Raw genomic sequence first — 12,658 nt, forward strand, 5'->3', positions numbered from 1 at the left:
TTTATGCTCATCGAGTACTTTTTTTTTTCGTTCTTACAAATAACCGAATGATTTAATTTTTGGAAACAAGATCCCAAAGTTCATTCTAGTCCTTGAAAGCAAGCTAAATATAGAGATAGAATCCAAACATCCATCGCATTGAAATAAAAGCAATTAGCAATGCCCGCACTAAATTTTCTACCTGAGCTACAAGATGTCTATGAGCCATTATATCCGGAACAATTACAAGCACTCCATCAACAAGTTGTCCAAGAAGGTGGGGAATTAGCATCCATTCAATCCAGATTTAATTATGCCTGGGGACTAATTAAATCAGCTGATGTAAACGATCAGAGATTAGGAATTAAGTTGTTGACAGATATATATAAGGAGGAGCCAACAAGAAGACGAGAATGCTTGTATTATTTGACGATTGGCTGTTATAAATCAGGAGAATATTCAATGGCTAAGAGATACGTTGATAAGCTACATGAACATGAACCGAATAATAAACAAGTACAGACACTAAAGAAAATGGTAGAGGATAAGATTCAAAAGGAGACCGTGAAAGGAGTCGTTGTTGCTACCGGAGTTATTGCTGCTGTTGCCACAATTGCCGGGTTCATGTTTAGAAAGAAAAAGTAAACCATCTATACGTACTATTCACAATAACAATTAATATTCTACCATGTTTATATCTAACTTTCGTTTGTTCTCATGAATAAAGTAACATACTTTCCAATCTAATGAGTATTTTCTAGTCACTGTCAAATGTTATAAACCAAAATTAACCTGAAAGGATATTCTTTCTACACGACAACAGTTTTTTTTACTTCAGATCTTCTGGTTTTCATTCATCTACGTGGATGTTATTTCATTCTGTTGAAGGAAATACTTCTCAATAAATTATGTGCCTGCCAAACGGAAGGCCAGCAGTAAATTTGGGATAATTTCCTGAATGGGAAGTCAAAGAAAGCGGTTCAGCAAATAAACAACAACCTATGGGTGTTACCATTCGCAACGTCCACTAATTCTTCCCAAAAGAGTGAAAATTCTCTTCACCATGGCAACCCCCACGGTCGCCTTAACAACGCGTGAGGTTGTGCGGGAGTTTCTTCGAGATGCCCACACCCATTTTATTCCTGCTGTTAACGCGTTGCATCTACAAATCCAGGAATCAAGAGAAAGCATCCCAGGAAAGAGGAAGCAGAAACTCCCGTTACCATGACAAACCAAACGCGTCAACATGTCCAAAAAGGTGTGTTATTATGTTTGTTTACGCGTCTCTATAGATTTTGAATCAGTGATGAAAATAATACATATATAAGGCGCCTACTTTCCTCTTTCTTTCCAATGATCTAAATTACTCAATTCTCAATTCTTTTCTCTCTTCTCCTTTTCTAAATTACCAATAATCAAACAGCAAACTACGTCATTAACACAAATAAAGAATCATGTACGTTATTAAAAGAGACGGTCGTAAAGAACCAGTTCAATTCGATAAAATCACTGCTCGTATCTCAAGATTATGCTATGGTTTAGACCCTGCTCGTATCGATGCTGTTAAGGTCACTCAGCGTATTATCAATGGGGTTTACTCAGGTGTTACCACTGTAGAATTAGACAACTTGGCTGCTGAAACATGTGCTTACATGACTACGGTTCATCCAGATTATGCTACTTTAGCTGCCAGATTAGCGATCTCTAATTTGCACAAACAAACTACCAAACAATTTTCTCAAGTGATCTATGATTTGCATCATTATGTTAACCCAGCCAATGGTATTCATTCGCCAATGATTTCGAAGAAAGTTTATGACATTGTTATGAAAAATAAAGACCTTTTAAATTCAACTATTGTCTACGATAGAGATTTCTCTTTTAACTATTTTGGTTTCAAGACATTAGAACGTTCTTATCTTTTAAAACTCGATGGTAAAGTTGCTGAACGTCCTCAACATTTAATCATGAGAGTTGCTCTAGGTATACATTTGGAAGATTTAGATTCTGTCATTGAGACATATAATCTAATGTCCTTGAGATATTTCATTCATGCTTCTCCAACCTTATTCAATGCCGGTACTCCAAAGCCTCAAATGTCTTCCTGTTTCTTAATCGCTATGAAGGATGACTCTATCGATGGTATTTTTGAAACTCTAAAGGAATGTGCCATGATTTCCAAGACTGCTGGTGGTATTGGGCTACATATTCATAACATTCGTTCTACTGGTTCATATATCGCTGGTACCAATGGTACTTCCAATGGGTTGATCCCAATGGTTCGTGTTTTTAATAATACTGCGCGTTATGTGGATCAAGGTGGTAATAAGAGACCTGGTGCCTTTGCTTTGTACCTAGAACCATGGCACGCAGATATCTTTGATTTCATTGAAATTAGAAAGAATCATGGTAAAGAAGAAATTCGTGCAAGAGATCTATTCCCCGCTTTATGGGTTCCTGATTTGTTCATGAAGCGTGTTGAAGAGAATGGCCAATGGACCTTGTTTTCTCCAAGTATTGCTCCTGGGTTAGACGATGTTTATGGTGATGAATTTGAAGAACTATACACACGTTATGAAAAGGAAGGTCGTGGTAAGACAATTAAGGCCCAAAAATTATGGTATGCTATTTTGGAAGCTCAAACTGAAACTGGTACTCCATTTGTTATATATAAGGATGCATGTAACAGAAAGACAAACCAAAGTAACTTGGGTGTTATTAAATCTTCAAACTTATGTTGTGAAATCGTTGAATACTCTTCTCCTGACGAAACCGCTGTTTGTAATTTAGCATCTGTTGCTCTTCCTGCCTTCATTGAAACTTCTGAAGATGGTAAGACGTCCACTTATAATTTTGAAAAATTACATGAAATTACAAAGGTTGTCACTCGTAATTTGAATAGAGTCATTGATAATAATTACTATCCTGTTCCTGAGGCTGAAAGATCCAATGTTAGACACAGACCAATTGCTCTTGGTGTCCAAGGTTTAGCTGATACATACATGATGTTACGTTTGCCGTTCGAATCTGAAGAGGCTACTATTTTAAATAAGCAAATCTTTGAAACAATGTACCACGCTTCCCTGGAATCTTCTTGTGAATTAGCTCAAAAGGAAGGTCCATATGAAACTTGGGAAGGTTGCCCTGCATCAAAGGGTATATTACAGATGGATATGTGGAATGCTGAACCATTCGGTATGTGGGATTGGGATACTCTAAGAAAGGATGTCGTCAAGTATGGGCTAAGAAATTCTTTGACTATGGCTCCAATGCCAACGGCCTCCACTTCCCAAATTCTTGGTTACAATGAATGTTTTGAACCTGTTACATCGAACATGTACTCTCGTCGTGTTCTATCTGGTGAATTCCAAGTTGTTAATCCTTATTTATTGCGTGATTTAGTTGACTTAGGTATCTGGGATGACGGTATGAAACAACATATTATTACACAAAATGGTTCAATTCAAAACTTGCCAAATGTTCCAGATGAATTGAAATCTTTATACAAGACTATTTGGGAAATATCTCAAAAGAAAATTATCGACATGGCTGCTGATCGTTCCATTTACATTGACCAATCTCATTCTTTGAATTTATTCTTGCGTGCTCCAACAATGGGTAAGTTAACCAGTATGCATTTCTACGGTTGGAAGAAGGGGTTGAAGACTGGTATGTATTATTTGAGAACTCAAGCTGCTTCTGCTGCTATTCAATTTACTATTGACCAGAAGGTTGCTGACCAAGCTGCTCAAAATATTGCTGATGTAGCCAATCTACATCGTCCAACATATGTACCAACGGGTACCAAATTCTCCGAAGGTTTAAAAATAGAAAGAGAAACTTCTCCAGTTCCATCTGAAGAATCAACAATATCTAGCGAGATCAGCTCTTTGTCAGTATCAGAAAGTCAACCTATTGTTACAGTTTCCGAACCATCGATTGAAAAAGCTACTCCATCAACAGTAGGTGTTAATATTCATAGTGAAGTACCAATTGAAAAAGAAATTGTTGGTTGTACTAAGGACAAATACCTATAATTGTTCTTAAAAAAATATCAACTTCTGCCTATTTATCTATACGCATCTATACATTTGTATATTATATATCATGACCAGTTTAATACCGTTAACATTCTAATTTTTTGGATATTTAGTTAATTTTTATCTTTTAAGTGAAAAAAAAATTAATAAGGTGGACAGATTAGCTTTAAAGAATTCTTTGCCTGTCTTTTTGTTCGACGATCATGGATGAGCTATCACAAACATCATGAGAAAAGGAGTGGAAGCCCAGATTCAGTTTTTGTTATTGAGTAAGATTTTTTGGTTAGACTGATAAATTTCTTGAGGGCTTGTTAAACCGAGATTATGTGTCGTAAAAATACTAACATTACGTATGCGCTTTGTTTTTTTGGATTTCTAGCTGGCATATTGTCTTCGCATTTTTTAAAAATAGGTAACTTTAGTAGCTTCTGCAATAAGCAAAGAACAATTGTCCCTAGCTATCCCTTTGGGAAACCTCATATCGAATATTATTCAAATGAATGTTAACACTGATGTTCCATTCGAGGATGATACGAATATAGATGAATATGCTGAAAATATAGCCCTACAAGATTTAACGAACAATAAAATAACCGCTACTGCTGGAAATGAACAGGAGAGGGAGACGTGGCTTTTATTAAAAGAATCCAATCCATTTAAGAAGTTTTTTTACAGAGTATGGTATGGACCAGACGAACCTTCCGATGAACGACCAACATTTCCTTTAAAGTGGCAGTGGACGAAATCTTTGGACGAATGGCCCTTAGAATCGTTCCAAAAACGGTTCCCAAATAAAACAATTAGATTCATTCTATTGACCGTATATTGCTCTATTTGGTTTGTCGTGCTTTTTGCATTTATACATCCATATTTGATTAGACCACCATATTTGTATCCAAATAATGGTACAGAGAAAGTTCCAATCTTATCACTAAGTTGTAACTCATATTTGAATTGGGAAGGAACAAATAATGCATGTGGGCTCGACGCAAAGATGTGTGGCCCATTTGACGGGAAGGAATATCTAATTAGATGTCCTGCCTTGTGTGATAGAGGAGGTTGGACGTATTCAGCTGTTGCTGTAGGTCCAGATAGGATTAAATATCGTGGGTATGAAATTGGAGGAGGTCCGGTCTACGATGAATCTCATCCAGAGTTATTATCGTACCCATATCGAGCTGATTCATATCCATGTGCAGCTTCTGTTCACGCTGGAGTCATATCGCCCTTGTTTGGGGGCTGTGCTAAATTATCAACAAATAAATTGACGACATCCTTTCCTCCAAAAGAGGGAAAACACGGAACAGGGTATTCAATAGCATTTGACTCATTCTTTCCTGGTTCATATTCTTTCAAGGAAATTCAAGAGGGTATCGCATCTGGTTGTTACGATCCACGGTTGATTGTAGTTATGGTCAGCATTATCTTCGGCTTACCAGTCTTTTATATTTATGAAAGTATCTACGGATTCTGGATAAATACTATTGTGGCATATTGGGTGCTTGTACTGGCACTAGATCCACCGTTGTTAACTGATGCTCATGATTCCGCAAGTGTTTATCAATTATTTAGTGTTGGATTCCAACGATTGCTGCCTCTCTGCTTCGTCTTATACGTAGTTTGGAAATGTGCCGTAAAAAGAACCTTAGGAGAAGGTTCTCCTTTAGCCAAAATCATATTATGGTATCCTACATTTTGGCTGGGCACAATGAATAATATTACTTTTGATAGATTACCGGTAGATAGACTTACAGCAAAGGACTTGAAAGAACAAGCAGGTGCTTTAACTGCAGTAGGTTCCATTGCGGCTACAATACTGGTATGTGCCATAATCCAAGCGTATTCACTTTGGAAATCAGGAAGATTTAGAAAATACTTCAAAATATACATTTCAATGATTTGCGGACTTGTGGTTCTTGGAAACATACCAGGATTAAATTTAAGAATTCACCATTACATTTTAGGTACTATGCTGGTACCTGGTTGTGCAACAAGAGGATCATCGGCTTACTTATTCCAAGGAATCTTGGTAGGATTGATTCTTTCCGGTGTGTCTAGATGGGATTTTGCTAGCATTGTTGAGACAGATGTCGCTTTACTCAGAGGTGAAGCAGGTGCGCTATTAAAACCTCCATCTTTTGTATTTAATACGTCATACCCACATTCCCTCTCATGGATAGCAAATCAAAATGAAACAGACCACACAGGTCTCATTGACGGGTATTCACTTCTAATCAATGATTTTGAAGCTTATGTTGGGAAAAACACTTCACTGGATTTAGATATCCTCAGAGAGGAAAACGAGGAACTATCATTTATGATTAATGAAGCGTTAAGTGTTTCGAACGGAACCGTTCCCTTATATTTAAGATTGGCGAGAGCTTCAGTTAGAACCCCAGCAAAGAACCGTGGTGACTATACGAATGCAGGGATTCTTGAATGGCCAAATGGAAATTGGACCGCCCCCGAACCTGGTGTTTCATGATTAATGATGTGCGAAGAGATCCAAATAGTTATTGTATTAAAGTACCTACTAGATAATGCCAGGGGACCTGACCAATTGATTTCGTTAAACACATTTTTAAGCATAATATGAAGAAAATGACTTTGGTTGAATGTTACCGTACTATTTAATAATGTTCAACACTAGAGATACTATACCATACAATCAAAAAAGTAGATGGTAGAATTTACGATAAGATAGTTTATCCGCAAATTCAGTTTTGAGTGCTGCAATGCGATGTTGCTCAAGGGTACTTATATTATTTGATTAAGGTTGCCAACGGAGGAAACACTTTTTTTAAATCTTGTTGTCTCATGAACAATTTCAAAATGCTACACAATGCATAGAGAGCTTACCACAAATGAATTCTATGGTAATGCATCTCGTATGTACTAGAAGGTAATTTCTGACTGTTTGTCTAAGAAACGCTTTGGATTATTTGATTCGTGTCTACACGACCATTTAGAAATAATGGATTCCTGACAGTTACTAAAGGACAAATATCAACATCTGTTTTTCAGCAGAGAAGCGATATAGAACAACCAATAATGATTAATTTATACACCTGTTATAGAATATATAAAACCGCGTCCAATGTCTGCATTGCCAATCCTAGAAAGGTGCTACAGTCAGAAGTATCAACAACTATTATTTTTAAATCTCAGAAAAATATGTGACTATACACCCATACCTTTCTAAACATCCTCACCTATTGTCAATCTGTTTTGTTCCCAAATATTTAGAAAGCGAAAATAGAGCGCTCTGCCTAACATCCGGGCCCGAAGGCAATCTTTGGCCTTTGGTCAACTGGCTAATGCCCAGCCGAATGGCCTGCCAACAATACTGATACCAGCCTACCGAGGCTAATGTCTCGGGGGAAACTGTTCACCAATCGTGAGTAGGAAGATTACCCTAAGGTATTAACAAATGCATCGCCTACCATATAGGGAATATTTCACAGATATAACCGTATTTTAAGCATAAAAACAGTTGCAAAAGCTAAGGAACCAACAGAGGATAAATAGAAATGGTATGTTAAGGACTCCATTAATTTGATGGAATAGAGTGAACATGGACGTCAATGGAAGCAAACCTAAAAACAGGAATGAACACAATACAACTAGATGAACCTATAAAAAAATACAGTTGATGCATTATTAGCCATTCATAATGATGACACCTGGTAGCTTAATATGGAACTGACACTTATAAACGAATAATACTACGAATGAATGAAATTAGTCATATTTTACTACAATGTTAGTTATGGCAGCGAGCGGATGATCGATGAGGCTATGGATGTCCTTTTTAAGAGAGCTTCCCTGAACTTATAGGCCAATGTAAGTGTGCTCGCCTTGAGTCCAAAGTAGCGTTTATTCATCCATCCATGCGACCAGTTTACATTTTCCCTAAGAAATTGAAAGAGAATTAATTACTAACAGTATTTATCACTATGATTTTAACGTTTTTTTAGTCTGACGCTGTCACCATCCGTACCAGAAAGGTTATCACCAACCCATTGTTGGCTAGAAAGCAATTTGTTGTCGACGTCTTGCACCCAAACAGAGCTAATGTCTCTAAGGATGAATTACGTGAAAAGATTGCTGAAGTTTACAAGGCCGAAAAGGATGCTGTTTCCGTCTTCGGTTTCAGAACTCAATTTGGTGGTTCCAAATCTACAGGTTTTGGCTTAGTTTACAACTCTGTTGCTGATGCTAAGAAGTTCGAACCAACCTACAGATTAGTAAGATATGGTCTAGCTGAAAAGGTTGAAAAAGCTTCCAGACAACAAAGAAAGCAAAAGAAGAACAGAGACAAGAAGGTCTTTGGTACTGGTAAGAGAAGAGCTAAGAAGGTTGCTCGTCGTAATGCTGATTAAGGAAAGTCCTAGAGACCTCTTTCTTTTAATATCTGTCGTTTAAAAATCATCTATAATTTATACTGTAACAAGAAGTATAACAAGTCATAAAATAATCATTTCTTAATACTCATTACATCTTCTAAAAACATTACTTCTTCAGAACTATAAAAGCCATATACTTACACAAATATATTTGAATTAGGTTCAAAATCCTATATGTTTTACTATTTAAGCGTTTCCATCACGAACTCTGAAATATTTCATCAAGTAAACTTGTCATTGGATAAGCTTCAAAGTAGTTTTTTAGAACACATATAAAGTAGGTCACCAGGCAATCGTAGATAAAAATAAACTGATTGACAGTTTGAACTATTGATACCCTTTGCTTTCTGAAAATGTTGATTGTCCAGCTGACTGGATCATAAAGTACATCAGCGGCTAATCTCTCCTCTTGAAATTCCTGAAATAAAAATTCAAAATTTTCTAGATTTGAAAGAATTGCATCCACTGAACACCATGTACCAGTTCTGCCACACCCAGCAGTGCAATGAACTAAAATTGTCGGCCTTTCTCCTTTTTTAAAATAACCTCTCTTTACTAGCCTCTGGAGGTAGGCATTTTTAAAATTGATGGACTGAATTAGTTCCAGGGGGTTAATCGATGAACCAAAATCTGCCCAATTGGTCAATTGTATCTGAATGAATGTATGTTTTTTCAGTGGACCAGTATTTGAAACTACCTTTATTTTTCTTATTCTGATGAAGTTACTTTTTTGGGTTTCAGAAAATTGCAGGTTATACTGTTCTAAAACAATGACTTTCTTATCCTCGAAAGACATATCCTTCCAGAAAGTGTAACATTTTTCAATGCCATTTTCTGTAGAGTCTGTTAAGGACACAATTAAAGGTATTGCATTATCTAAAATACAAGATAAAAAGTCTCCGACGGTGGACTTCATTGGTGCTTGAGTCGCGATGTACCTCACATTTAAGTTCTCTTTGTTGTAATTAAATGATGATTTCTGAGTAATTTCATTGCCATAGGAGGAAAATTCGCTTAAATTAGGTAGACACAGATAATTAGCATTAATATAATCATTAACACTAGTGGATACACCATTTCCTTTTAATTTTACTCTGGAATGTTCATATGGAAAAATGTTCTTAAATCTATTTTTAAAACCAAATCCGATATAGGAAGACACTGAAAGTGCATCCTTTTCATCCTCATCATCATTTTCCATCGAATTAAGCCACATTCTTCTGTTTATAGAAATGGTAGGTTCAGGTTGAGAATATGATCTTCGATGAGTCTTAATCACTAAAGGGCGCGATTTAAAATTTCCACTATGATGTCTTGAACGTCGATAAGTTTTGGAGTTGTTTCCTTTATTCATTATTCTTACTAATCTCTTCTTTTCTAATTCTTCAATTCTTTGAAACTGGGATACTATATCAACCTTGGGCTTTAGCACTGACATTTGAAACCATTTCGGTATAAGTTTGTCTATTATCGTTTGACTATTAGGTAAGATGTACTTTTCATATTCTTTTTGGAAGTTCAAACAGCTCTTCTCATTTTGAAAATGTTGTTGCTCTCTTTTGGTAACAGCATCGATATAGTAGCTGAGATTATCTGAGTTGCTTTCAGTTCGACAATACAATTTTTCATTTGGATTATTGAGCATCGAACTTATTTTCAAGTCAAACTTACTTTGCTTCTTGCATTTTGGGTTTTCAGACTCTGTGAACCAGGTTGGAGATCTTTCTTGAATTTCTGATATGTTTTCAGTTAAAATCCATAAATTGTCAAAATTATACTTTGAAAATAACAACTTCTTCGAAAATTCATGACATGGCATTGAGACATGGTTAGTATTTAGGATAGGAGGACTATCAAATATGAGAATATTAACATTATTTTGAGCCAACTTTTCTAACGTACGTTTTCTATCAGAGTCGTTTAAGGTTGCTAGAACGCGATCAAATGTAAATGATTTTCTTTTCATTAAAGTAGTAGGAAGCAAAATAGGAACAGAATTTTCAAAAAAGGGTTGAACTCTTACATCAGCCGGCCTCAGATCAAAAGTTAATAAGTCTTGTTTATCTAATGAATCCAATTTGTTTTTCAGTTGATCTGCTGAGATGAAGAGGCATTTATCCGTTAAATGTTTTGGAAACGGTAGGTGGGTGTTAACCATTTTCTTGTTATTTTGTGTAGCTAGCAGGTCGATGCCCATTTATTTTTTATGTGTGCCCATTATTCCAATAAATGTTGTGTCATAAGGCTATAATATATATAAATATTTTTTTAGACAATAGCTTTTACGTCATGACTGCTTCAAAAGATCCCTTAAACATGACGTTTTTAAGGTTAGGTTTGCGGGGTTTTTAAAAAATTATGGACGCGACCGGAATCGAACTGATGACCTCTTCCTTGCAAGGGAAGCGCGCTACCAACTGCGCCACGTGCCCAAATATTTTAGAATATTTGTTGGCATTCTGCTATACATGAATGTAGCCAAAAACTATTTTTTTACCCATTCGAAAGTTACTCTTGCTCTATCAACTTGATGATTTCTGGAAGATGACTATTCGTATTTGATATGTTCTTAATTTATGTTATCTCATTAAATTTTCCCTGAGGTACCAAAAAAAAATACAAATATTTAATATATAAAATCTTTAATCTTTTTAATACTTGGATCCTTTTACTTATATATAAGTGTGTATAATCCTGATTTTATGCTGTTTCATTAAAGTTAATAGGTCTAAAGGAATAAATTTAACATTGAAAGTCGCTTCACAGCCTTACTTAAATTATATGATAAATTACACCAACCTTTTTTTGTTTTTGTTCTTCAAATAACAATGAAAACCTTTGTTTTCCTTTGCCAGGATCATTATATCTTTCAAAAATAAACCTTATGAATGCAAGCCAGCCTCAAGTATTTGATGGTACCATTTTCAAAGCAAGTTACCTGTTTTAGTTTTCAGAACAAAATCTTGTTTCAAAAAATATAATTACTGAATGCTCCAATAAAAATGTGCTTCAACTTTTTTATACTGGTTATCGTTATTTCACTGAGATAAAGATAGATCGTAGAGTTTGTCTCATTTTTACTTTATCTGTCACTGCGGCCAAACCGAAAATTCAAAATATAACGGTCGTAGAAATTCAAAAGCATTGAAGAAACATTATCGTGCAAAGAGCAATAACCGAGAAATAACCAGTTGATTGAACTATTAATGAACATGTTTGGAATAATTGGTCGTGCTGCAGCTAGAAATGTTTTTGCCTCAAGCAGAAGACCTTTAATCACTCAGTCTTTAAAGAGAGTGTCAATAAGTGCCCCCATGGCAAGAACTTTCATATCTTCCAGATTCTTGTTAAATCAGCAATCCCAAAATGTTGGTGAAATATTAAAGTCTGAACTAAAAATAGAAAAGGAAGGATTAACTGATGTGTCTTCAGATCCTTTCAAGGAATTTTTGGATAAGTTTGGATTTTCTGTTATTGACACCCCTGGCAAAAATGAAGCTGAAATTGTAAGGAAGACAAATGATGGTGAAACTGTGCGTGTTTCTTTTGATGTAGCTCAAGTTGCTAACTTGCCATACGACGCCTCAGTAGTGGATAATTTGAACCAGGAGGCCAGTGAGGAAGCCTTAGGACAGCAGCAGGAAGCTGAAGAAGAGGATTTCGATTCTCTAGCTGATAATTTTGCTAATGTTAATGTGGTAGTTAGTAAGGATGATAACTCTGCACTATCTTTTGAATTATTGATGAATCTACAAGAGGGTTCCTTTTATGTCGATAGTGTTACTCCATTTAAGTCAATTGACCAGGCTCTTAATGAATCTGCTGATGCTGAGTTAAATAGAGAGTTGGTTTACCACGGGCCACCATTTTCTAATTTGGACGAAGAGTTACAAGAATCCTTAGAAGTTTACTTGGAAAGTAGAGGTATAAATGAAGAATTGGCATCATTTATTGGTGCTTATTCTGAATTTAAGGAAAATAATGAATATGTTGACTGGTTGGAAAGTATGAATCAATTTTTCAAGAATTAAAGACCTCGAAAGCTTTTTTAAACCATATTTGTAAATAAGATATTTGCGTTAACTAGTAGAACACAAAAATAAACATATGTACACATCACTGTAAATAGCATAAAATAGGAACTTCACTTTGAAGAATATTGATTGATGAAAGGTGAGACGAATCAATAACGACCAGTAAACAGGTTACGGGCTTGAAAAATTCAACTGAAAT

The 12,658-nt window shown here is 35.7% G+C and overlaps 6 protein-coding genes and 1 non-coding gene across 7 annotated transcripts; 5 read left to right on the forward strand and 2 right to left on the reverse strand.

Moving 5' to 3' along the window:
* Nucleotides 1-159: 159 nt before the first annotated feature.
* Nucleotides 160-624, forward strand: FIS1 (Fis1p; the record flags this gene model as incomplete). The annotated part of the gene is made up of 1 exon (XM_003674248.1): nt 160-624. One exon carries the CDS (start codon nt 160-162, stop codon nt 622-624), a length of 465 nt encoding a protein of 154 aa, XP_003674296.1.
* An 809-nt stretch (nt 625-1,433) lies between these two features.
* Nucleotides 1,434-4,016, forward strand: RNR3 (ribonucleotide-diphosphate reductase subunit RNR3; the record flags this gene model as incomplete). Its single annotated transcript, XM_003674249.1, has 1 exon — nt 1,434-4,016. One exon carries the CDS (start codon nt 1,434-1,436, stop codon nt 4,014-4,016), a length of 2,583 nt encoding a protein of 860 aa, XP_003674297.1.
* A 499-nt stretch (nt 4,017-4,515) lies between these two features.
* On the forward strand, nt 4,516-6,504 carry NCAS0A13600 (uncharacterized protein; the record flags this gene model as incomplete). The annotated part of the gene is made up of 1 exon (XM_003674250.1): nt 4,516-6,504. One exon carries the CDS (start codon nt 4,516-4,518, stop codon nt 6,502-6,504), a length of 1,989 nt encoding a protein of 662 aa, XP_003674298.1.
* Nucleotides 6,505-7,549: 1,045 nt separating this feature from the next.
* On the forward strand, nt 7,550-8,401 carry NCAS0A13610 (40S ribosomal protein eS24; the record flags this gene model as incomplete). The annotated part of the gene is made up of 2 exons (XM_003674251.1): nt 7,550-7,552; nt 7,997-8,401. The coding sequence occupies 2 exons, from the start codon at nt 7,550-7,552 to the stop codon at nt 8,399-8,401; spliced, it is 408 nt and encodes a 135-aa protein (XP_003674299.1).
* A 223-nt stretch (nt 8,402-8,624) lies between these two features.
* NCAS0A13620 (uncharacterized protein) lies at nt 8,625-10,622 on the reverse strand (the record flags this gene model as incomplete). Its single annotated transcript, XM_003674252.1, has 1 exon — nt 8,625-10,622. The coding sequence occupies one exon, from the start codon at nt 10,620-10,622 to the stop codon at nt 8,625-8,627; it is 1,998 nt and encodes a 665-aa protein (XP_003674300.1).
* Nucleotides 10,623-10,784: 162 nt separating this feature from the next.
* On the reverse strand, nt 10,785-10,857 carry NCAS0Atrna10A. Its single transcript has one exon. It is a non-coding gene; the product is annotated as a tRNA-Ala (tRNA).
* Nucleotides 10,858-11,631: 774 nt separating this feature from the next.
* On the forward strand, nt 11,632-12,456 carry MAM33 (Mam33p; the record flags this gene model as incomplete). Its single annotated transcript, XM_003674253.1, has 1 exon — nt 11,632-12,456. The coding sequence occupies one exon, from the start codon at nt 11,632-11,634 to the stop codon at nt 12,454-12,456; it is 825 nt and encodes a 274-aa protein (XP_003674301.1).
* Nucleotides 12,457-12,658: the final 202 nt, after the last annotated feature.

Source organism: Naumovozyma castellii, chromosome 1 (genome assembly GCF_000237345.1).
Source record: "Naumovozyma castellii chromosome 1, complete genome".
Lineage (NCBI taxonomy): Eukaryota > Fungi > Ascomycota > Saccharomycetes > Saccharomycetales > Saccharomycetaceae > Naumovozyma > Naumovozyma castellii.